This window comes from Phalacrocorax carbo, chromosome 5 (assembly GCF_963921805.1).
Source record: "Phalacrocorax carbo chromosome 5, bPhaCar2.1, whole genome shotgun sequence".
NCBI lineage: Eukaryota > Metazoa > Chordata > Aves > Suliformes > Phalacrocoracidae > Phalacrocorax > Phalacrocorax carbo.
In genome coordinates, this window is record NC_087517.1 from 66,746,199 (window position 1) to 66,773,505 (window position 27,307).

At 40.2% G+C, this 27,307-nt stretch overlaps 1 protein-coding gene across 2 annotated transcripts in view; it reads right to left on the reverse strand.

Moving 5' to 3' along the window:
• Window positions 1-27,307, reverse strand: part of NELL1 (neural EGFL like 1) — a 304,980-nt gene that overhangs the window by 198,101 nt on the left and 79,572 nt on the right. For both annotated transcript variants that reach the window (XM_064452862.1, XM_064452861.1), the window contains exons 11-12: window positions 20,873-20,972; window positions 11,421-11,549 (exon numbers count right to left, since the gene is read on the reverse strand). In XM_064452862.1, the coding sequence (XP_064308932.1) occupies window positions 11,421-11,549; window positions 20,873-20,972 (229 nt within the window). The remainder of the gene's footprint in view (window positions 1-11,420; window positions 11,550-20,872; window positions 20,973-27,307) is intronic.

Consider the following 27,307-nt stretch of genomic DNA (forward strand, 5'->3'; position numbering starts at 1 on the left):
TGCTATAGAACAAGTGCACGTCCTTCCTTCTTCTGACCTGCCCATCACAACCTCATAGTTACATTTAGACAGCCTCAAAATTGGACCTCTTGTTCAACTAGCAGATCGCCAGCACTCACCTTGAAGCAGCTACATGACGTCATTTATAACATGCGTTTTCACAGGGTCACAGTCAAGTCCAATTCAACAGTTTATCTATGGACTGGCTGTAAGAACTTCCATTTGCACAAGGGACTGCATGCCCCCGAAGCCATTCTTTAAGAGGAACTGAGAGACAGCTTGAGCATTAAAACTGCACACCAAGTTTCTTCCAAGTAGCTGGAAAAAAGCTTGTAAGTACCAGCGATTGAAAGAGATTAGCTTTTTCTTATTTCAAGACTTTCAACAATGCAAAACAGTTGCCCCCTCTGCATTCCCAAACGCTGCAAAAGGTAACCACAGAGAGTCAACAGCATCTAATGTCCCTCCAGTGATCTCAATGCAAAACACAGTACAGGGTAAGAGATAACAGAATCCCAAACACATTCAGGTTGGAAGTTACCTCCGGAGGCTTTCTGTTCCAACGCACTTTTGGACTTCACAGGCCTTTCAGAAAGTTGCTATCCTGTCAGACCCTGGGTAACTAAAGGCTTTTGCGCTGCAATAGGAAAACACCATTTTGCATACATGTATATACACACACAAACACATATCATTTTTGAACAATTCTAGTTACGCTCAAGATTTTAAAGACGGCAAAACCTCAACACCTCAACCTCTAAGTTTTAAGAGCTAAGCGCATAATTTTTAACAACTTGTATAAAAGTACTAGTAAGCGGTTTCCATTGAACTCCAAGCAAAATTCCTCATTATATACACACAAATATTTCTCAGAATTTTACAGTCCAGCCCAACCACAAACTTCTGATCATCGCTACAAGAACAACGCAGATTCTTTCATTGCTTTGCTGCCAAATGTTTGATGCAAACCCTTACCTGTCCTAATCTGCCACAGCTCCATTAAAAACTTCCCAACTTTTTCCCTTCTTCATTGACCTCAGCAGAAATGTGACAGGAGCTACACTGTGTCATAATTTGAAGGAAGACTTTAAGCCCTGTATTGTTCCTGATATAGCCAAATAGGTGAAGTGCAGCAAGGGCTCTTTCTGCTCACAAGGGTTAACACATACTTGTCATGTCACCATTTATTGCATGGATTTCTCCCTCTTTCAGCGCTGGAACGTGCAATGGAGACAATTTGCTATAAGGGTCATTATAGCATAAAGATAATGACACAGACCCAGCAGGAACACACAATATTTTTTTTTCTCCTACTGGTCAGCTTTTAAGTCAGACTCTGCTACAATTAGTAGCCAACAGCGTGTCACCGGGCTTTTCCTTAACTCATCTTAAAATGAGGCAAAGCTCTATTTTTAAAAGCAGTTAGAAGTGAAAGCTGTGAAAGTGCAGTTCATGAGGCACTCGTGAACTCTAGGCCACCTCCTAGAGAGGCTGTCCTAAAGAGGGGCAATCCATTCCACCTGTGCTCCTATCCACCCCCTTACAAATTCTAAAACAGACGAACACGTGCCTGCCCCCAAATCTGGAATGTGGGCACACAAACAGATCTTGAAAGCTGAACGCAAATATAGATCGGAGAGACAGGGACGTGCTTACAGACAGACAGTGAACTAGACCAGTATCGTTTCATTCTGTATTAGAAATGATCGGCCTGTTCTTGCCAAGTAACGAAAAGGTAAAAAGCGACGCTTCACGTATGAGATTTAAAATTACAGCCAATACAATGCAGAAGAACGCGACCCTACCACGTAAGAGCATTTGCTGAAGGGAAGACAGCACCCCCCAATCCCTCCCTCTGAACAAAAACCTCAGCAGCCTCAGAGCAGGATTTTCGTTGCTGCTCTGAAGGGATGAAGAGGTTTTTTTCCTTTATTAGCAATGATTGTAATCTATTCCACTGCAAGTTACTAACATAAGAACTGACAGTTGCAAGGCTGAATTTCTTTGGAGCCATAATTATTTATGACACTTTATTACAACTCCAAAACATATGGTTACCTTATTAGAAATTAAAATTTATTTTCATGTAAATCTCAGCATGGCATTACACTAAAAGAACCAAAGTTACTCCAGGGGATGGCCAATAATTTCACTTTCCAGGGTGCAGTAGCTGGAACATGAGTTTAAACTAATTCACCTGTAAATGTAAAAGTTTTGATAACACAAATAATACAACTAAAACCATAAAGGCATAAACATCATATTCCAACAAGCTCACGAATCTTCTTAGTACAAAAATTTTCACACTTGAAGACTTCCTGTCCACCAGCAAGCATGTCACCTCTGCCTTGAAATGTATGCATTTACTTCATAAGGCGGAGGGTCTATTTTGTTTTCAGTTCAGTCTCCTCCACCAGCAAATCATGGCACACGGAAACTACAGCCTCATTTATTAAAGTCCATAAACCCACAACTGCAGGAGACTGACACCTGCCTGTCTTTTGATCATGTTGACCCTCAGACACACAGTGCAAATCTTGGGGTTGACCCATGCAGGGACAGGAGTTGGACTCGACCATCCTTCCAACTCAGGCATTCTGTGATTCTGTGGATTGGAGTTCATGCAACGGTTAAGATAATCCTTTAGAATAAAAAGCTTTTCTCTATGAAAACAGTAGGCAGAACAAATGTATTCTTTGCATTATATCACCAAAAGAAGGTAATTCCATTGATAAATAGGATTACATACATGAGTGGAAGTTTAAAACTGACATGGTCAGGTAACTGGTCTTTAAAAGTAGGTTAACAAGCGTCTCCCAAAGAAAGTGAACTTTTTTAAAAAGTTCAACCTGGTATGAAGTCCCAGAGTTAAAAATTCAGTCATGAAATTAAAAAACCATTCAACCTGCCATGAAGTCAGATGTCTTTTTTAAAAAAAGGGGGGAAGGGGGTGTCCTGTTTGGTTGGGTTTTTTAACATGGGGGGAGTGGTTTGGGAATTATTTTTTTTTCTTGTTTTCTTGTGGTGGGGAGTTTTTAAGTCTCCATGTGAGGACTTGGTTCCAACTGAAATGCTCCCATTGAGGTAGTCTTTGTGGCAGAGATGATGATCTTGACTGTACCATTTTTAGATTCTTCTCCTGCCCTCCTCTTTCTTACAGTTTCAGCATAGAGAAAAATTCAGGTTTTTTCTATTTTCAATGAACATAGTCAGTTACCATCCACATTTGTCCCATTTTCTTCAGGTAATTTCCTGAAGTATCCAGTATGTACAGTTATACATATATGCACACCTATGCAGCAGAGAACGTAAGTTTATTATAGTATACAGTGAATAATGACCGCAGGAAATACAGACATCTGTTCTACTCTCAAAAAACCTGCTTCAAAAAACAGAAGGATTATCATTAAAAACTGACCCAGAAGTCAAGTCAATGGACACCATCCAAAACCACAGTCATACATCACTGCCACACAGAAGGTTTATATGATACCGCATAATGTTAATGTCACCTCCCAAGCCACAGTGCAGTGAAATTAGAACAGCTGCAGTAAAATCACTACAGAGGAGGAGGGGAAAATTCAGCAAAATTCAACTTACTTTATACAGCACAAAAAACATCAGCTGTGGAAAATCAGTGGGTTGCCAGCAGACTTTTCCCCTGAAGGCCATATGCAGGACTGGTTTATTCTTTTTCATTTTAAAGCACTCATGAAGAGTTCTGCACACTAAACAGCTATTTACATCCATGATGCGATGAGTCAAAGGATTAAACAGTAGAGGTAAGCTTTATAAAGCTCTCTCATCTTCAGAACCATAACAGAAGCCACATTGTATGATGAAAGATTTCCTTGTTCCTCTGTTTGGCAACAGAAGTAAATTTCTATTTTTGTTTTTCATTCAAGCATGCTGATAGTGAGGTCTTTGCATTTGGAACTAAACCATTAATCGTGAAAGGCTAATTTTTCCCAATTTGGGTGACAATACGAACACACACCTTTTTTCCTCTGCATTTTGCAGTTATTTTTTTTTCTACATGACTTATAGAAAACATACATTTTTCCAACCAAGCCTACATTAACGTGAGTATCTTCAGAACAGATATTTTCAACATATCTACGTATATCTCTTTCTGTAGAGAATTTCCTGACTATATCTGACATCATCAAGTTTAAAGGAAAAGAAAGAGAAAGCAGTAAAGACCACTGTACATGTCCGGAACCATACTTACAAATTACAAGGAAATAAAATGTGGTTTTATTTTTAAAATAAGTAGCAGCAAAATCTGAGGTTCCAAGCTTTCTCTCTCTCATGTCAAGAGCTTGATAGCCTTACATACCTAAGTCAACCAACACTCATGCGCTGGGAAATTATTTTGTTCTACAAACGTAAGATAACTAAGACATAAGACAACTTGCAGAGCTCTAAATCAAAATACATAAAACAGACCAAAAAAATTTAAAAAACCAAGTCAGTCACGAGTGGTTCTAGAGCATTCTATCCATATCAGGACGTAACATGGGAAGAGTTTTCACAAATATTAAGGCATTTGATTAACTTTTTAACAGAGATAAGAGGTAGCGACACTAAGGTGACCTTGAGGGTCAGGTCACATAAGGAAACTAACTATACTGCCTGAATTAATGTCACAGAAATATATTCTTCACAGATCTGGTCCTGTCACTATTAAGCCATGCAACTTCACCAGTGAATGAGGAAAAAAAAAAAAGCCAATAGAAGGCATTCTCAACACTACATTTCTCCTCAGAACTTTTGGCCTCCTCTTTAAGGGCGAAGCAGGCTCACCTGAGACATCCTGTCCTAACCACAGCCTAACAGGCTGCTTCTGCCAGGGATGATGTTTTGGTTTTTTTAGATATTCTTGTAAAATAGCCTTATTTTGTTGCCTGTTCCTAAAATACCAACTCAGATTCACACAGCTTGTTTACACTCCTTACATCAACAGCTACATGACATCCTAGAGAGCACGTGTCATCCTACTTAGGTATATAGGGAAAGCACACCCTACAATATAGTCTCACAATGACAATATTAGTCTTGCAGGTCCACTTTAGTCAATGGATCATTTATTATATCATACCCATTATCACAGGAACATTCTCTGGTGACGCTGGTTAAGCACGTGCTGTGTAACATGACAAGACATCTTGTGGCATGCTACTGTATCACTTCTACTAAACGTTTCTTGGGGGCGTAAGTAGTTGTGCATGAAGGACAGAAGATTAATGCTAATTTTCTTGTTTCATGCACTCTTGTCAGTGAGAAGAGGCATGCATTTATCCTAACTGGGAGATTCAACCCACTTCAGATTTAAACACCCCTGACAATGAATCAGAGCTCAACAGCAATTAGGTAATAATCACTTTTGCACCAACATAACAACGTTGCAGGTAGACAAGAGCTGGTAATTAACATTTCAAGCTAAAAAGGTAACAAAGAAAGCAGAACTGAAACAGGACAGGAAAAAATTATTCCACTTTTGCTCTTCACTGTGAAATATAGAGCAGAAAATCACCAAGTTCTTTTCAGAAGAGATGGCTCTTTGCTTGTTAGCATCTAGAAAGTGAGGATAATCATGCTAGCAACAAGCCTGACTTTCAGCTGATTTGGCTTGATTTTTCTTACTTCATCCCAGAGCTTCAGACTCTCCATTTGCTGACACTTTCCTGTCTCTTAGTTTGCATTATGCAGACTGTCCTAAATACTAATTTGTGAAGTAGTCATAGACTACAGAGTTCTCTGGCTTTGAAGAAGTAGAGAGTATTTGCAGGTCTGCTGTACCCATCACATAATGCGTCTGGAAGGATCAGCATGGGAGAGACTCACATGAATTTCCCATTTTGGTCCTGGTTTTGCCACTGAATTGCTGCACCATCCGTAACTAACTCAGGCATGCAACTTCCAGCCCTCAACACAGGTGCTCACATGTCATGTGCTAGAAAGAGCTGGAAGTGTGCACATGCTCCTACAACTTGAATGCTTCCATCCTAAAGACACTGGACTTACTAGCTACTTCTGCGATTCCCAGAATTTATCCATGTGTATGTGACAGAGACAAACGGACACTGGTTCAACACTTGGGCCTAAGTAGTTAAACCTCAGTCACCATGATTAATAGAAATACCTCTATACACCTCTCTGCAAATGATGAATGCTCTAATTATGTCTCATACATGCAACACTAGTAGGCCAATGTAAAAAAAAACACCAACTTTGTTGGTTTTAAGTGAAATACATTGCTTTTACAGACTACAGAGAATCTCCACTTGTCTCCTTCATTCATTACCAGCTTCATTTACGTGTTTGTTTTCAGAAACTGTCTTCCCTAAACACATCTATGTTATTTCAAAAATGGAATACGTATATATAGTGAGTGGTTATCCTACATGTGTATTTTGACATGAGGAGCTAACTACGTGAAAATTAGTTACTGAGAATGAGTAGTAAAAGCCTCTTGGGTTGTTATTTATTTTACAAATTTGCTGATGCCAATACTCTGCCATAAGTCAGAATCTTTTTTATTTTTTTCTGCCATACTGCAAATGCGAATATGGAATGTTAAAAAAAGAAAGACACAAATACATGTGAAAAGGCAAAGCAGACTCAAACGTAATTCTTCAGAGATCTTACAAGATCAAAAAGATGCCATAAGGTCCAGCAGGACAAAACTGTGTGAGGAAGGGTGAGCAGAAATAAGAGTAAAAACATGGGTAAGGTAAAATAATACCATACATCGGAATTCACATGCACAAATATTTCAAATACACTGGAAGGGATGAGAAATCTGTAAAGATCTAGGGTAATGATCTGGAGCACTCTGAACGAGGGTGCCACTTACCAGCACATGTCACCAGCATGAAATAGTTTACCTCACCGTCTCAAAAGAAACGGTCATCTTTCATGTCTTTTAAGTTTAAAGGCTTAGGAATAATGAAGACTAATTCAGAACTACAGCTGAGAATGGTATCTTCCTTACTTCCACAAGTGTTTTCTATATGCTTACTACTTGTTGTTCAAGTGTTTTGCATACTTAATTCTTGCACAGTACACACAGAAACCCAAAACCACAAAAAAGAAACCCATCCCTATACAATACCAACATCCTGGCAAATCCTACCTCCAGACACATGCCTTTGACCACATTTATTTAAATCACAGCTTCACCATGCATTTGAGAACATTATACAGGCAACTGTGAAATGACTCTATTTAGCAGATTAAACACATAAATGAGAGAAATGAGGTCAGAAAGGCTTATAAAGAGATTTTTCAGAAACCTGTTCCAAGGAGTGAAAGGAAGCTCTTCATAGGGCTGAAAGGAGTCACCTCTTGGCTAATCAATTCTTCCTCTCATAGTTCCCCTTGCTAAAGCCTTTTCTACGTTACCTCCTAAGAACTACTACTCTTCTAGCAAATTTGTAATTTTGTAACATGCAGAAAGCCTCTCATCTATCCCACTGTCTCAGGCAGCAAAAGCAGCCGTGTTTCTTCTATTGCCTCATGTTTCACTCACATGCACAGAAGTCAGGGATTTCATTTGCCTTTCCGAAACATAACACAACATAGACCAGTTATGTTTTAATTACACAGAATGGTATAGGCTGGAAAGACCTTTAAGATCATCAAGTCCAACCATAAACGTAACACTGCCAGTTCACCACTAAACCATGTCCCTAAGCACCACATCCAAATATCTTTTAAATACCTCCAGGGATGGAGACTCCACCACCTCCCTGGGCAGCCTGGTCCAGTGCCTGACAACCCTTTCGGCGAAGCAGCTTTTTCTAATGTCCAGCCTAAATTTCCCCTGGTGCAGCTTGAGGCCGTTTCCTCTCGTTCTATCATTTGTTACTAGGGAGAAGAGACCAACCCCGCCCTCACTCCAGCCCCTCTCAGGCAGATGCAGAGAGCAAGAAGGGCTCCCCTCAGCCTCCTCTTCTCCAGGCTAAACACCCCCAGCTCCCTCAGCCGCTCCTCATCAGACCTGCTCTCCAGACCCTTCCCCAGCTCCGTTGCCCTTCTCTGGACACGCTCCAGCACCTCAAGGTCCTTCATGTCCTGAGGGGCCCAAAACTGAACACAGGATTCAAGGTGGGGCCTCACCAGTGCTGAGCACAGGGGCCCCATCCCTGCCCAGCTCCTGCTGGCCACACCAGTGCTGACACAAGCCAGGATGCTGTTGGCCTCCTTGGCCACCTGGGCACTGCTGGCTCATGCTCAGCCAGCTGTCAGCCAGCACCCCCAGGGCCTTCTCCATCAGGCAGCTTTCCGGCCACTCCTCCCCAAGCCTGTAGCGTTGCCTGGGGTTGTTATGACCAAAGTGCAGGACCCAGCACTTGGCCTTGTTAAACCTCATACAGTTGGCCTCGGCCCATCGATCCAGCCTGTCCAGATCCGTCTGCAGAGCCTTCCTACCCTCAAGCAGATTGACAGTTCTGCCCAAGTTGGCGTCACCTGCAAACTTACTGAGGATGCACTCAATCCCCTCATCCAAATCATTGATGAAAATATTAAACAAGACTGGTCCCCACACTGAGCCCTGGGGAACACCATTTGTGACTGGCCATGAACTAGACTTAGCTCCGTTCACCACAACTCTCTGGGCTCAGCCATCCAGCCAGTTTTTTACCCAGCGAAGAGTACACCTGTCTAAATCATTAGTTTTTCCAGGAGAATGCTGTGGGGAATGGCATCAAAGGCTTTACTAAAGTCCGGGTTGACAAAATCCACAGCCCGTCCCTCATCCACTAAGCGGGTCACCTTGTCATAGAAGGAGATCAGGTTAGTTACACAGGACCTGCCTTTGCTAAATCCACACTGCCTGGGCCTGATCACTTGGTTATCCTGTACGTGCTGCGTGATGGCACTCAGGATGACAATGCTCTAACCTTCCCCGGCCCTGAAGTCAGGCTGACTGGCCTGTAGTTCCCTGGATTCTCCTTCCTGCCCTTCTTGTAGATGGGTGTCACATTTGCTAATCTCCAGTCAAGTGGGACCTCCCCTGTTAGCCAGGACTGCTGACAAATGACAGAGAGCGGCTTGGTAAGCGCTTCGGTACTCTCGCATGGATCCCATCCGGCCCCATAGATTTGTGTGCATCTGGGTGCTGTAGCAGGTCACTAACCACTTCCCCTTGGATTATGGGGGCTCCATTCTTTTTCCCGTGCCTGTCTTCCAGCTCGGGGAGCTGGGTACCCAGAGAACAACTGGTCTGACTATTAAAAGACTGAGGCAAAGAAGGCATTAAGTACCTCAGACTTTTCCTCATTCTTTGTCACTATGTTTCCTCCCACATCTAATAAACAATGGAGATTCTCCTTAGCTCTCCTTTTGCTAATAATGTATTTATAGAAGTATTTTTTATTGTCTTTTACAGCACACATCCAGTAGATTGAAGTCCCTCGCAAGGACAAGGGATAGTGATTATGAAGCTTCTCCCAGCTGCTTGCAGAATAGTTCATCTGCCTGCCTCTTCATCCTGGCCGAGAGGTCTGTAACAGACTCCCACCATGGTATCTGCCGTGTTGGCCTTCCCCGATTCCTACCCATGAACACTCAACCCTACTGTCACCATCATTAAGCTGTAGCCAATCCAAACACTCCCTAACATACAGAGCTACCCCATCACCTCTCCTGCCTTGCCTATACCTTCCGAAGAGTTTGTAGCCATCCATTGCAGGGCTCCAGTTGTGCGAGTTATCCCACCATGCTTCCGTGATGGCAACTGTATCATACTTTTCCTGCTGTGCAATGGCTTCCAACTCCTCCTGTTGTATGCCCATGCTGCGTGCATCGGTGTAGAGGCACTTCAGCTGGGCTGCTGTCCGTGTCACCTTCACAGAGCAACACCCCTTAAGTCCTTTGAGGTGTTTCACCAGTGTGCCCCTCTTGGCTTCTATTACTGCAGTGGCCCCAGCTCATCTCAGTACAACTTCAACTGTGCTCCAATTCCCATTAATTTCTTCAAAAGCTCTTTCTTTCCCCACATCTACCACTAATGCTCTGCCGACACCTCCAAAATTCTTTGAGTCAAGATGGTTAAAATTTTTTTCCATAGAGGGAAAAAAGAACAGTCTGCTACTAGGTAAATCGAAACACTAAGCACTGATTTTATTTAAAACAGCAAAGCAGAACATATAATGGATTCTGTATCATAGCTGATGAAGAGCCTTGTTACTGTCTTCTGATTTCTGAGTAGTCCTTTCACTACCTCCAGAAGCAGCTCTTCTCACAGTTTTTTGCAAAAAAAAGTTTCTCTATATACAGTATATCTGCTGCCTACCTTTAAAAAGAAATGTGTAAACTGTTTTCCCAGTCTCTGAAAGTGCTTATATAGGACCATTTAAACTTCTGTTTATAGAGAACTGACTAAATACCATAAGATTTATAGTTGCAATTTGCTGAACAATTTTATAAACTGCTATTTAAAGCAGTCCTGCTCACTTACATACGCTAAAAAGTCTTTTTTACGAAAGTGGGATCATTTAAGTCCAGTCCATGCATGTCTGTCTTATTCTTTCATCCTGTCTTCCAATTCCTCCATTATATTTTAACAGCTTGTCAAAAATGCCACCTCCCTTCCATCACCAGTACTATTGGAAAAAGAATCAAGGGGAATATTTTTTACAAAGTAGTTCAAAAAATTCCCATGATGGCCAAAAGATTAAATATTGCAGGCTGACATACAAGGGCATTAAAAAAATAAAACCCACAATGCAAAGGCGGGAAGGAATGTAGTATATGTTGATTCATCAATTTCGTTTTTAATACGTACATCATAGCTACAAATACCAGCAAGCTCTAGAAAATACCAAGAATCCAAAAGTAGAATGCTGCCCCATTGCATTTGTTTCTGTGATGGAACAATACATCCACAGAAGTACCTCAGCTACACTCTTCTAAGAAACAGGTCTCTTCTGTATTCTAGCAAATCCATTTCAGTAAAGTGCCTGGCCCACAGAAGCACATCAGGAAGGACTGCACATCATCATTCCTATATTCAAGCCGCAGCACACCTTCACACTTACCTTTCTCACAAAGGTCAGGAGAATTACTACTTCCTAAATTGACGCATCATATAAAGACTATGTTCTCTAAAAAATGTTTTTAGAAAGTAGGTGCTATTGTCTGAAAAATGGTATTTTAAAAATTTTAATGACAGCCTGACCACGGTGTGCCAAGGCACAACTGCAACAATGAAAGATGCCCACAGATAGGTAATCTGAGTGGTCCAGCACCACTTGTAAACTTCCATCCATGTTTACGAACACAGGAAGGGCCCATGTGATAGTCACCGTCATGAAAGTGAACTTTGCAATAAAACCCATTTACCAATCATTTATTTAACACTAGGTTTCTGAGTAGGTTGTTAAGGGGACAGGTGTGCGTATTTTGTTTACCTTCACAATACGCGGAGTCCCCTTGGACAGAGAGATAACCATTCTTGCATTCACAAGTAGCTTTTGTGTTCCCGTTTTTGCACTCTGAATTTTCACCACATCTGTGTCCCTCTGCACAGAAGTTATGGCCTGAAATACAAGGAACATGCAACCGGGTATTAAAACACATTTATTTCAGATAGTCAGGTTTAATATTTGCATTGACTGTACTACTCAGAAAAACTTCGGCATGTTACATTCCAGAAATTCTCTCTATAAACCTGTCTGATGCACACAGGCTTTTTGGATTCCTCCATCAATTGATTCACAATAAAACCATTTTGTTTAAAAATGTATTTGTATGACTAGTTTTAGTCAGGAGGAAAGACAACATCAAAGGAGGAAGCCATGACAATACATTAGTCTTCTACTGAACCCACGTAGGATAAAAAGCCACCTTATCTCCGACTGCCAAGTGTAATATAAAAAAAAAACCTTCACAGTTCTCTTATTATGCATAATCAAGCAGGCTTTTGAAGAGCAAAAATGAGACATTGCATCAGAACACCAAACTATACTGGTCGTCAAAATAACCTCATGCCCTGCCTTGTAATTCTGTCATCAAATACCGGATTGTTTCTAGAGTTTACAAGTAATCCACGCATCATGTTTTGTAGGGGAGGATTTTTATTAATCTCTCCTTTTCCTTGACACAAATTCCGAGTAGCTTCTTTGTGAAGTTTCCTTTATTGCACACAAAGTCATTTCTACAAACATGATGAACTTCCCCACTTTCTTCTATAAAGGCACAACTGGCTCAAGTGCTTTCTTCCTGCTTTTTAATATTTCTCAAAGATGCGTCAAAATCTCCCCCTGCTGATCTCTAAAGTGAAACTAATTGCTACTTTATCTCTTTAAAGGCACTCCACTGGAAGTCCTGTAAAAGATAACTAAATACCTTACAGATTTTTTACAACATTATTTTTTGCCCCCCATTGGTGTATTTTTGATAGATTTTTCTCTACTAATATCCAAGAGTCAATTTCTAGTTGCCTGAGATATATAAACAATCATTTTGGTAACTCTCATTTTTTCTGGATTTTCTGTCCAGGAAGGAGGGAAACCAGAAACCCAGACATACCATCAGCTACTCATACTCCAACTTCCACTTACATGAATACAAGAAGGGCTTCTGGTAATTCCACCTGGTGATAAAGGAGCAAACAAAGTCCTAGTTCACTGACCCTAAACATTCCTCACAATCCCTAAAGACAGCTAAGAAAAAGACCACCTGGACTTCTAAGATCTAAAGGCCAGATTCAGATCTTTGTTCATATCCCTTGCTTTGGTATTCTTTAAGGAACTTCGGAAGACTTTAGTTCCTACTAAATACAGTTTTCATCTACAGTAAGCAAATTTTCATAGGGCTACCCTGAAGCTGTTGTTCATTGAGGAGTTGTTGGTTCAGGTTTTTGGGGTTTTTTTGTAGGGTTTTTTTTTTGTTTTGTGGTTTTCTTAATTTGGTTTTCAACATGCACTTCAGTCATCTCCTAATTTAGAACTCGGGTTTCGTCATTTTAGTGCACAGCAACTTTATGAGTCTGATCATCTAACATTGGGTTGTGAGGTCATTTTTAAGAAAAAGTAACACTTGTTATCAAGGGGGACACTTTCTCAGTGTCAATGTCCAACTCTACACTTAAGCTTCAGATTAATTTTAACAACCACGGTATCTCCCTTGCGTTCAGTTAGCTCGTTCTTTCATTGTAATCCAACTTGCAAAAAAGAACCAACTCCATTAATGAAAACTATGGATATCCCGTCTAGTCTTTATTCATTTCACAGTCTGGTAAAAACCATGCAAGTATGCCAGGATCCAGCCCTGTCAAGCCTGGGTACATTTTATACTGGTAAACAAGCGTGAAGTTACACTGCCTTTAGCCATTTATGCAATCACAGTATTTGACTTCTCATTTTGCCTTTATAATTTTAAATGAAACTAAACACTGGAACCCATCTCCCCAAACTTTTCCAGTCAGCATCTAATTTATACTCCCCAAGCAGGTTTACTATTCTGTTGGCATTCTAGATAATATCCAAGACAACAAGTTTTACAACATTTTCTTTATCACTGTTTCCCCTAAGACTATGACATCAAAGTCTACTTCCTGTTCCTTCAGAACAATAATTCTCCTTTGAATTCATATTAGTTCTATATTTGATTATTATTCGTAGATACTAGTACTCAGAACCCATGCAACGTATCAGCGTGTTAAGCTAGGCACTATAAAAATACCACATTTTCATTTAATGTAGACTTTTATGACTGTCTTAGGATATTTTAATTTTTATTTATTTATATATCCCCCTCATTCAAACCTGTAAAAATTATTTCATCTTTCTCAGCATGGTTTCATTACAATAGTCCTTATACAACTTTCTGCACCAAAAACAAAACCAAAACCCAAACCCTTTGATTCTGGGCTCTCTCTGTCCCAGCTCGTCAACATTCTACCCTGTGATCAGTTCATGGCAAGTTTAACACAATTAGCCAAAGGGATGGCTTCTCAGGGTTAACTTTCACCACAAGTCCTGAGTCCCAGATCAATCGCTCTTCTCTAACAGCACTTTCTCCCAAGCACAAGCTGCTGATTAGTTTTCAATATCACATCATAGCCCTAAGAATTCTTCATTGTTTATCTGCCACCTCTGAAACTCATCAGTAGATATGATGGCTACCCCAACCAGCCATTTTGTGCCACCAGAGCTGTCACCTTCTGTTAAAAATTATCTGGAAAAACTGGTATTGCTTTTGTTCCCTTATTATCAACTCAAATATCAGCCACCTCCATTTAGAATCAGACTCTTTCTTATGTTTTCAACCTTGAAGGCTGTTAAAAGAGCATAGAAGAAGAGAAGTAACGCTCCAGTTCTGTAACTGGGGTAAATTAGAGGCTCTAAAGAACTTTTCATTGTTCTCCTCTCATTAGGAATACCCAATGATAGAACACCTACTACATCTCTAGGTTAGCTCAGCATTTATTATTATGATAAAAGACCTGTGAAACAGTTTCTTACCTTTTAAAAATGTTGACTAAAAGTGACTCAACTTGAATTTCCCCTAGCATTTCAGAGAACTTGTTCAATACCTCCGTAAGCAGAACGTGGAAGCTATTCCTGCTAAGAGCATGCATGGTGCTACAACACTGTATATTACCAGGCTTTTACAAAACATATGTAATTTAAGGTTAATCAACAGATATTTGATGGTATAGAAGAGTAAGGGTTCAATTGTGCCTCTGTAGGCAAATCACTGATTGCATCACAGACTTTCCCCAGTGCTTTCTTTTGCAGCGAAGACGCACATTTAGCACTTCAAAAGAGCCAAGAAACGCACGAAGGAAGAGCACTTCTTAGACCCTGGTGTGTATTTCTCCCCAGCTGGGGTTTTGGAAGCAAGAAAAGAATAAAATGCTACCTATTTTATCTTAGTTCATATTTGGCCTGAGTGCTTTTCCTGCTCTTCTGGCAAATAAAGGCCATCTTATATTTGGATTGCAACATGAATAAATAAGCTAGCTGTGTTCTTCTCACCTTTAAGAATCCCAATTTAATGTCTAATTTAGCTGAATATTTTAATTCTTTCTTATTCGGCAAAACACTCAAGAATGTACGCAGGGCCACTGACTGTGATGACCATGCTTATATTCCTGACTACACAGGGAAGGACCTAAGCACTGACTTAAACATCAAACAATTAATGGCCAACTATTCATGGAAGCAATTACTTATCCCCAAGCAAGCAGAATGGAAAAGAATGCGAGCATCCTATTATTATTAATTCTTTGGTGTGAAAGGGATTATGGGGTTCCTTTAAAATACCTACACAGGTAGCAAAACCACTGCAGCAGGATCTCTGAATCTCAGCTATGGGTGGCAGCTAGCAGAGGGCATGCATTCCAATTGCCCAGGTGAAAATAACTGAATTACTGAGACTTCAGAATATTCAGCAGACTCTTATCTGAGACAGACAGCTCCTCTCTAAATATAAGAAATGGCTTAAAATAGAAATATCACATCCGAGCAAGCAGGCAATTGGAGAGGATTTGACAGAGGCACACAAAATCTTAAACAGTTCTGATAATCTAAACTAATTTCAGGCCAACACAGATGACAAGGCAAGTGAGCACGAGTTAAAATTACAGATAAACACATTCAGAACAGATGTCAGAAACCATTTTCCCCACACATATACATACACACACAGTCATAAATGTGCACAACAGCCCTTCAAAGTCATTCAAGACATTCAAGATACAATTAGATACTACCAACAGGGGAATTAAATATTGAAGAAGGTGTTCAGGATTTTGATGGGCCTGATGACCTCTGTTCCATCTCCAAACGTTTCTGATAACGTTACTCTCTTCCTTCATCAAGGTTGCCGAAACGTTCGCTCCAATTTATCTTAAGAACATATTTATATCTCTCTACTTCTTCTGACTGTAGAATGCCCATTAATAAATGTACTATGGTAATTATGAAAAAGATTTGATTTCACACTAGCAGACATAAAACTATCACTTCCACAGCATAGGGAACCTCACAGCTGGGTAGGGCTTAGTGGTCCCAAAACAGATCATCTAATATTAAATATTTATTCCATTTTGGGATACCTGAACAGTGCTCTTATTTCCAAGCTTCTCAAAATCTTCAGGTTCCAGTGCCCAGAATCCCAGAATCTGCTTTTCCGGAGCAGCATGCTAAGCTGTTTTGTGTTGTCATCCAGTTTTTTACGCACCTAACATATTTGCGAATGTGGCTTAATTGTTGGCTGAACTCATTCAAGACTACAGCTGGGATCAATATATCTTATATCCATCTCTCTCCCCACTTTTTATATGGGCAACACTAACGCGCCTTCCATTTTTCGAGGGTTGCCACGTAACGCCTTCTGCACTTCTTACAATATCCCTAGCTGCTCACTTCAAAAAAACCTGTAAAACCCCTGTTCTCTCGCTGTTCAAGAAGCTACCCCTTCAGCAATCTACATTTTACTGCTTCACATTTCAGAGGCTTCTAAGAAGAACGCTGACGATGCTTCCATTAATAGCATTAGCAATGTTCAAAAGGTCCAAGGTAACTGCAACCCCAAATCTTTACTATTGTACTGATTTAACCCCACAGTTACTGCATAATGTGTAAAGTAAATCAGGGGGACAAGTCAGGAACAGTCATAAAACTTGCACTAGCAATTATGCCCTTTCATGATCTGAATCAGTTTTTAATGAGTCATGAGCAATGAAGCCCTTGGAACAGCAATTTTTACGCCTTCAGAGACTGGTCCCAGAACTCAGCAGTCTGACATAAAACAGTAACTTTATAAATTCTTTCTAGCTGCTATATCAATGCAGACCTTATTACATACTGCTTATTTATGTCCTATAGAATAATGGTACTGCACAGCCTAACAAGCTTATAAAGAGGGGGTTTTTCAGATATAAAGCTCTTGTAAAATCTAAGTAACATTATAACTATGTTTAGAAATCAACTAATTCGTATTTATCAACCTCCCTTAAACCTTAGTAAAACCAAAACCTTGAAATAACTCATACCTCACAGCTACGAATGAGAAACATTTGATTTCTAAAAGAGCAAAACGGTCTCACAGCTAGACAGGGAGAGATGAGAAACATGCTAACTGAACACCCTTCTCACCCTCTAACTGCAAGAATCAAATCCTCCCTAAAACAAAGCACAGCAATACAAGTAAGGGTGGCAGAAGCACCATTTTTCGATTTAAACGCTGCTTCCCACCATAAAATGCACCCTTCGGCTCACCAGTAGGATTCTCCGCTTCCTGCTACCCGGCATCAGCAGTCAATCTAATTTCATCAGCCAAACCATACTACAGCATAGCAAATAAAAATTACTTTCTCCAGAAACCAAAGAGCTCTCACTACCTCATTATTTCCTCACATACCCTCTCTTAAGGAGAGCATGACTGAAGCTGCTAGGGCTGTTAGGGCTATTCTTACAGCGTAAAATTGTGAGCATAACAACATAAAAATTCTCTCATGAAACTTTATTTGAATCACTCATTCAAAAGAGGAAAAATCACCTCTTTCAAAATTATACAATGTCTTTGGCAAGGAGAAAAACAGCTAAAGGGAACAATAAAACACTTTTATGACACTATTTTTTGTATTAGGTTTGTCCCTGGGCTATAAAAAAAAAAATGTAGCAGGCATGCTATAAAAAATAGAAAAAATGACTGATTCCTAAAAAAGTAGTAAAAAAATCTGTTTTATTGCACTATGATTCTCCGTAAAATTTCAAAATTAACTAAAATTTCTGTAAGCCTAAAAGAGACCTTAATAATACCACATTGTCCTGTTGAAAAGTATGAAGTAGCCACATAGTTTAAGCAGACATTTGCATTAAAGCACAGAGATGAAGGGCAAACCTAGGCGTACTCTATATCATATTCAAGGATAGATCCTATATACAGTTCTGATGAGGCCCATTTTTACATTCAGGTACATCAAGATCACAAAAATCAGCCGTCATTGTAGAGCAGAGTTCTTCCACACTACACCTGCCTTGCTGTACACCTTGTCATTTTACCAAAATATAGAAATTGGCTTTTAGCAAGATATTAGCTTTTGCTACACTCTAAACTCACATAGTGAACCTGAGGAAGAAAAGGTATTATTTGCTGTCTTTGCTTTTCTAACTGTATTTACAAACAATAATTACTATCTAGGAAGCCCACCAGCTGTGCACATCACCGTATTCAACTCCATCCTTTGCTGACTCACAATTTCCATCACCTTAAACCCTTAAACACTACAGATGGTTTTTTTTTTTCTTTGCATACCCTATTTTTAGTTGCTTATCTATTATTGTAGTAGATATTGCAGAGATCCCAAAGAGGGTACAGTTTCATACAACAGCACCATGAAGTCTCCATATTTCTCTGTGGTTTTTTTCCTTCTGTTGATCCCCCGCATTTATCCTTTCATTAAATGGAAATGCCCTTGCTGCAGCCAGAAAAGCACAAGCTGCACAGCTCCTACCCTTGCCCAATTCAGCAAAGGTATTCTACAACTCTACAGAACGCAAAATTCAGTGGAACTTTTCTGTTTCCACAACTAGATGCTAAAGAAAGCACAAACTGATACAAAACCAGAAGCTACCAGTCACTAGTATGCACTGATAAACTTTACATAGAATTATTGGTCTCATTTAGCATTACTAGTAAATGCTTACTAATCATCCTGTTGATTAACTGAAGGCCTAGCTAAGGGCTTATGCAAAGAATTACCTGTATCATCATACATATCATGGGAAATTTGCATTGGATGTGCAAACGATCCATGTGGGCTTCCAATAAACACTCTGATGACTCAGGACTACATTTACTACAACATTTCTTCCTCACTACTTTTGCTTGGACAATAAAAGCTGAATATAGACTCTGAAAAAGGTCGTTACTGCAAAACAGAGAAGTAGTCTGTCCTTCCCCTGCAAAGGACGTGTTGGCACAGGACAGGACCAGAAACTGTGGCCTGCTTGCCATATCAGAGGGGATCTGTTTGCATGATAAAACCCATGCCAAATATGGAATTAATAAAGATTCATTTTTAACACCAGCACTCTACGTAAGAAAATTATACACTACCACTTTGGGTTGCGTGCAACTGGAGCAAAAGTGTCAAGCCGCATGTATGTTACTTCAAGGTAGAAAAAGCAATTTAGGAGTGCTAGCTTCAATTTATACCCTTGTAAAGCTGGCAATATTAATCATATCTAAGTCTTATTTTGAAAAAAATTTTTAAAAGCTGAGATGAAATAGAAATGAGGTGGTAGTTTTAGCATTCAGCTAAAGCAGAAATGAAGGGGAAGTTTTATGTATTGATTTGAAAACACCATGTATCAGAATTCATAGGAAGTGAAGGTACAATCCCTTCTTTTGCTTCTAGAGACCGTCAGATAACATAACATTCATGCTATTTTATAAATAATAAAACCAGTTTTGGGATGAATACGTAAAAAGAGTACCTATCATTAACAATAACATAGAACTGAATAATTACAGAACTTATCTTTCATCAACTTGGAAGCTTTCAGATTTCTCATGCTTTTAAGTAATGAAGATCGTTTTTTCAGTACTGCACTACATCAAACTGGGCCATCTGTTAAGAACTACCATTAAGACTTCAAGCCCTCTGAGGGACAGAGGAGCAACGTTTACTGCTTGCTTAAATAGTTCCAGATGTTTCTAGGAACTGTTTAAGAAAATCAGCGTGTATATTCTCAGACCATGATCCAGCAAGCAGTCTCAAACGTGCTGGCCCCTTCAACCACGTGCGTACGCTTGCAAATTCAAGGCCCTAGTAAATATTTAACCATGCATATTTATTAACTAATATGTACTGGCTAAAGGAGAGATTCTGAGCCAGTTCACTGACACCTACAGTGACACTGGAGGAACTGACATCCAGGCAAGACAAGCTGTCCAGCAGGCTCCAATAACCATCTAAGCCTGGAAATGTCTAACGCTCATCTGGCACACCTCTTGCTTGGAACTCCTGAGGTGCATCACCACTACAGGCTGACAGGAAAGTCCTGCTCTCCTTAAGCTTAGCTGAGACTCAGCACCAAGGGAGAAGCACGGAACAGAGGTACAATACAGACATACACAGGGAATGATTATTCTAACACCTTTCACCCAACAGTTCACTGCTTACAACACACTTTAAGAAGAAAGCTTGTTTGAGTTCTCTAGCCTTGTGATACCAAATATTTTCCTCATTTAAGGGGATTTTCTCAGCTAACGTTTCAGCTGTGGCTTGCTCAGTCTGGTCCAGCATGCCACCAGGATTCACCAGGACTGAAAGGGAACAAGCAAGAGGAACCTGCATCTCAACACCCCACTGCAAGGAGGACAAACAGGGTCCTGGCTCTATGGTTATTTTTTTGTTTTTACTCTTTAACTGTCCAGCTTAATTCATAAATGAGTCCTGAGAGGGCTCAGACCTATATCAACCTCCAAATAACTGGAGTCTTAACATTATTATTGTTGTTTTTAAATTGAGAGCTTAAAAGCCCATTTCCAAAACCCTGTAACGTTCAGTGCAGTTACAAGTTTAAGCAACATAAAATATCTCTTATTCAAACATAATTTTCCTAACGGGAATTCTTAAGAGACACCGGGCCCCTTCTTCCCCAACTCTTCCTTTTCTCCCACCCCCTCTCTAATTCAGAGCAATTACAGCTTTGTATTTGGTAAGGCTCCTGTGCAAATGAATATCAAAGACTGGTTTTACGTGACGGCTAATTACAGACTCAGGCTTATAGAGGCACCTAGTATATCATTAAAAAGGAATTGCTCCTTCCAGCTTATCCCCCCCCGCACCGTTGAATCAGCAGCTTCTATTCCTTCCAAGCATGCACAGTCTCTGGCTTACCTCTACAAACACTGCAACATTGGTTCTCTGGAAGAACGTGATCTTTTTCTGAGCAGTTCAATGGCGGACAAGTCTCTGTTACTTTTACTAAAACTCCATTCTGAAAATAAATAACATTGTAAAAAAACGACATTGATGAAAACATGTGCAATGGCAAGGATCACATAATTTTCAATCTATAACTCTGGTCATCTCTAGTAACAACACTGGTAAACTAGCAGGCAGCAAGTTAAATTCATTCTTTATACCATAAGATCGAAACTAAAGTAGCCTACTTGAACATTTCTATGCCCAGAGGGAAGGGAAAAGGAGGGAAAGGAAAATAAAATAAAAATGCACTTAAGCTCAAAAATCTATAGGAGCTTTTCTAAATATGATGTCTTAAGTACAGTTGTTTTTCTTCCAACTATTTAAAGGTATTAAAGAATTTCACTCCAGGTTTTTGTTAAAGACAGTCTTCCTGCTTTATGCAAGTCCATGATTTTCCCCTCTTATTTCATATTCTACTGAAGTCACTAATAAGTTATTCAACTCAAACACACACAGCAGATAGAAGACCAACATTTTCAAGTGTCATGCATTGTTCTGCTGTGTCCAGTTCTCAAACACACACAGCAGATAGAAGACCAACATTTTCAAGTGTCATGCATTGTTCTGCTGTGTCCAGTTCTAAGTGTCTGTTCTTTAGAATAACTAATAATCTAATTTCAAAAAATTAGGTCCTTCAAAGGTATGGCAAAGCAGAAATCCCATCCTGAGGTATCCAGATAGAAACTGCTGTATAAAATGTAAATCAAGATCACGACATTTCTATGATCTTGATTTCTGCTAGATTTTGAGTAAGACTGTACATAGGAAGTCTAGCTGCTGGCAGAAAGTTTCTAAAGTAATAGAGACAGAGCCTTTCCGGGGAGATTTTACACCTAATTTTACTCCATCTTATTCCCATCCAGGAAATCAGCTTCTCTATATCTCCAGACCAAACAGCTGCCCTGCTCTTCAGTTACTTTTTTCTTAACATCTTGTCCCAAAATAGCTTCCTCTTTTCCCTTATCCCTCCCCTCCAGCCTTCCCCATACCATGACTGACTTCTTCAGCATCTCTTCCACAGCTATGGCATCACTGCAAACTCGCAAGTGGAGCAGAGATTAACAACCAGGATTTTTGCTCAGTAGGAGCTACAATAACTATCCCACAAGACCATCCACACCTGGTTAATCCCATTTTCCAAAGGGCTGTGAAACTCCACTAAGAAAGCAGGCAGCCTGCTATATTGCCAATACACCTTTTTAATACGAACCTAGTCTCCACTCCTCCCAAAACATTTTTCATCATGCCTCAGATGGTTGAGCGAAAAGATGGAATGAGAATTTCTGCTTTCTTCAATGAAATAAATCATATTTTCTATCTATCATGATTGCAGAGAGAAGTTTAAAAACATGATCCAAACACATCTAGGGCTAAAAAAGCAGAGGAAAAATAATCAAAAAAAAAAAAAAAAAAGAAAATGTGTTATTAAAGCCACCATTCTCATAATGCGAGGGATCAGATAACGTGACTTGGAACAGAGAATATTGACAATACCTATGTGTCTACCCAGTATGAAGGAACACCCCTATACAGAGACACCCTTGCTAGCCAGAAGCTTGCTTTCGTATCTACAAGACTCTGTGCCACACCATGCCAAAAGACTAGCTCAGGTGCCAGAACCAGTACGGGTAAAACTCTTTCTGGTAATTAGCCCCACCAGTCACGCCACGCTGATTCAGCTAAGTCGCTTCAGGCTCCAGAATTAGCTCTCACAGCATCAAGCTGCCCTACAGTGCTATGAGCGCAGAAGTGTCACGAAAAATAAAATTAAAAAAAAAAAAACCCACACACCAAAAAACCCACAGAACCAGACCAGCTCCCTGCCGTATCACGTACAGCATGCATCATCGAAGCAAGTGTCCACACAAGAACGGTGAAGTTAATGGAGGTGTTAGGCCTCCTCCTGATCCCACTTCCATAAGTGAAAGGGAGGAATCCCCCATGGCTGCCTGTGCAACCGCAGCAAAGGTGATAAAAGAACCAGACACGCTGAGCTGTCATTTACTATCACATTATCAAACTACCAGGTGGAAAAGCTCTGGCTATAACTCACCGCCTATTCAGGCTCAGACAAGACAACTGCAGCAGAAAGGGTACAGTATGTCAACATATGGACAAAAAGCATTGACTGACAATAAATCTGCTCAAAAAGATGGCAAGAAATCAAGAAACCGTATGAAAGTCAAATCAGTGATCAGGAGGAGTCAAAAGGCTAAAGACAAATTCAATCCAAGCTCACACCTTCTTTAGTGAATCATAAGGAGATAAAACAGCCACAAATTGAGAATTTCAGTAATTTAATGACAGTAAAATTTTATTTCCCCGAGTTTCCCATTCTCTGCAGAACTGTCATCTTGGGAAAACAAATCAAACATATTTGTAATTAAGTTCTAAAAGAATTAAAATGTTTCCATGTTCAGTATTCTTTGGATTAAAATCAATTTATTATAAAATAGCAGAGATCCAATTATGAGAATTCTCATCATTAGATTTCATATTTTATCCACCGAGATAAGTAAGAATAGTTCACACTGCAGAATTATTGCTTCAGGCAGCCTTAGAAAAATTGCTAACTTTTTATACTCAGTTCACACATGTAGTCATAGAATCCGGACAGAAATAGATGTCAAAAAGACATTCTTCTGGAATAAATAGGTCAAGCTCCAGCTGTGACATACAATTCACAAAGAATGAGATCTGGAGTCAAACATTTACAAGAAGATAATTAAATTTCTTGTAATTAGCAAGGTAAGTACATAAAAAAGAATTGGCTATAAGCCTAATCAGTGACATGCCATGAAAATCTGAACCACAAACAGCTCTTCTCAAATAATCCGCTTTGGAAAACAATAGCAAGATTTCAGATAAGGTTATTTTGGGGTTTTGTTGTTGCTTTGGGGGGGGGTCCCTCATTTTAGCTGTTATTGATCAGCCCTTCAGGACAAAGTTCTAAACAGCATCCTTAGCTGCCCCTCTAGGAACTGCATTGTTCATTACCTTTACAAAAAACTTGGTAGTCAAGCTTCCTGAAAGTCAGTGGAGCCCTGCCCATCTTTCTCGCATTTGTATGGCACTCTCTGACTGCCCGCTCCCAGCGTTAATACAGACAAATTCATTCGTGTGCCCTTTGCTGTCAAACACATCGTCCGGTTCTGAACAGGCGTCATGTCGTTCACAGGCATTAACCCAGAAATTAGCAGACCAGCAGCAAACTGCTGATCCAACAAAAGTTACAGAATTCTTTCCACTGACTTGTAACGTGCCATGTCGCCATACTGGTGAAAACCACAAACCAAAATAACCACTTACTGAATGCAAAAAGGTGCAGGTTTCTAAAGCACTAACATGCTTGCATTGTTAGAGGAACCTCAACAGGTTGGAGAAATAGACCAAGAGGAGCCTCAAGGAGTTTATCAGGAGAAGTGCTAAGTCCTGCACCAGGGGAGGAACAACCCCGTGCGCCAGCGCACGCTGGGGTCACCCTGCTAGAAAGCAGCTTGGCAGAGAAGGACCTGAGGCTCCTGGCAGACACCAAGTTGAGCAGGAGCCAGCAACGTACCCTTCCTGCAAAAAAGGCTAATGCTAACTTGGGCTGCATTGGGCAAAGTATTGCCAGCAGGTCAAGGGAAGTGATCCTTCCCCTCTGTTCAGTACCGGTGAGGCTGCACCTGGAGTGCTGGGTCCAGTTCTGGCCTCACCAGTACAAGGGAGACATGAAACAACCGGAGAGAGACCAGCCACGGGCTACAAGGATAAGTAAGGGACTGGAGCATCTATCACAGGAAGAAAGGCTGAAAGAGCTGGGACTGTTTAGCCTGAAGAAGAGAAGGCACAAGGCAAGTATCTTACCAATGCATATAAAAACCCAGAGGAAGGGTACAAAGAGGACGGAGCCAGGCTCCTTTCAGTGGTGCCCAGTGACAGGAGCAGAGGCAATAAGCACAAACTGAAACACAGGAGGTCCCCTCTGAACATCAGGAAACACTTTTTTCACTGTGAGGGCGACCAAGCACTGGCACAGGTTGTCCAGGGAGGCTGTGGAGTCTCCCTCCCTGGAGGTACTCAAAAGTCACCTGGACACAGTCCTGGGCTACTGGCCCTAGGTGGCCCTGCTCAGGCAGGGGAGTTGGACAAGATGACCTCCAGAGGTGCCTTCCAACCTAAACTATTCTCTGATTCTGAGAAACACTTGTACACTAATTTTGTCATTGTATATTAGTCTAAAGAGGATTTGCAGGCAGGATTCCAGCTGGGAGTGGCTGTCCATCAGTAACATCTGTGCTTATGGTTAAGAGGATGTGCATCATAAATACATTTTTAGTCTGGATTAGTTTTCAGAAATAAAAAAAACCTGCTCACAGACTGAAAAAGAAAATCTGATCTATCTGGATCCATCAGTAGTATTATTAGTTAGATGAAAAAAAAAATATAGAAGTTAAAAGCCCCTTAAGCTTGGATCAGTACTTATGCAAAGAATGAAATAACTGCCTTCAAATAAAAGTTGAAATGTGGAACTTTATCTTTTGACATTACGCCACCTACAACTACACCCTCCTTTATGGACACAACTACCTCAAGATTTTTAAGTCACCTTTATCAACACTAACAAATTGACAGCTAATATGTACCCTCTACTATATTCCTTCATGGACCAACAGCTTTTAAAACTTGATGTCTGTTTGTCAAGTCTAGAAAATTACACTAAACTAAATAATCTATAGTCTTTCCCCTAGCAAAAAGCCCTTCCTTTGTTCATACAACACCTTGCCCACCAGTAGGCCTGCACGGGATAGAAAACAATGAGTACAACCACAGTTTAACTCATTGCCATTCATTCATCCTTCATCTAGTAAGCGCTCCTAACTGAGGCAATAAATAAGTAGGTGTTTTTCCTTACAGCTTTTTGGAGGTCATGCTGAAGGCATATCGAATGAACTTCCCATCTGGAGACACATTACCTCATAGAAGCAGAGGTAAGCACCCACTTAAAAACTCCCCCAAGTCAGAATGACAAGCTTTGCCAGTGAGGTTTAATGTCTTCTTGAAACACAGCTGTGGAAATACCTCCCCACCTCACCCACACAGACTCATTTTTTGCCATGGTATTACATTCATATACACTGTTTCAAATATTTACCAATACTCTCCATTAAGATGTAAATAATACGAACTACAACATTACTGCAATTAGCATTGCCATACCAAATTCCTTTAACAATAAGTAAAATGCAAAAGCTCTGTTCATCATTGTTTTATTCGTTTCTAATATGACAGATATTTGATGGTCAGTATTTGCTTTTAATCTTCATGAATGTGTTATCATACTCATAATGATGAATATAACTCATTTATAGCACAGAGAAGTTCCACTGGCATAATTCAGATCACTCTCTCCGGTTTCACTTTAATGTAAAAATCCTCCTGTTCTCATCTTATTTCATACAGGCACTTTCGCTCCCAAATAAACATTCTATGTCACGTTATAAATAACAGGTACCTTAGTCCGTCTTCAAGGCAACGACCTTGCCCAGGTATTTGTAGATACAATGTTGAGCACCCCTATACAGCTAAACACTAACAGCAGCAAAGTAATTCTGCCTAACGAGCTACCTTCACAATATCTGCAACCAGCTATTGTCCATTTCCATTAGTGAACATAAAATTGCTACTCTGTACACTCAACCGCAAGCTCAACAATAACCAGATCACTGTAATCTTTTCCAAACGTTTTTCATAATTGTTCTAGCTTACTGATCTGTCAATAATATTTGTACGCCTCCCCTTTATCACCCTTCCCCCTCTACAAATTCAGCAAGATGTAGAAACAAAAATACTTGAAAATTACATGCGAATGTGTTTAAAATAGCTGTGCCTTTCTGAAGCGATAAATCATATTTAAAACACACGCATACTCACAACAAATACATGTCTCAGCAGAGCAACAGGCCTCCTATAATCGCCCACAACTCTCTCCTAAGGCTAGTCTTGACAACAACTGGTTTCTGCCACACTTACACACCATGTAGCACTCTTATTTCACTAACACTCCCTGAATATTCCTAACACAGCCTCCATTCACCTGTGTTCCTAAATACTGACTGTAGCTAGGTGTTACGAACTTGCCAAGACAGACCCTAGTCCAGTGCAATACTTAGTAGTTCACCTCAATTATTAGCAGGGCTGTATATCGTTTCAATAATACTAGGGTAAATCTAGAGTAACTCAAGCAATATAAGCCAGGTTGCTTCAAATTTTAGCAATTTGGCTGAAATTAGTAACCGGCTCCAGATGTCACGGCCTTTTTCTAGAGCTCATGGAAGAAAGAAAAGATAAAACATCCTGCCA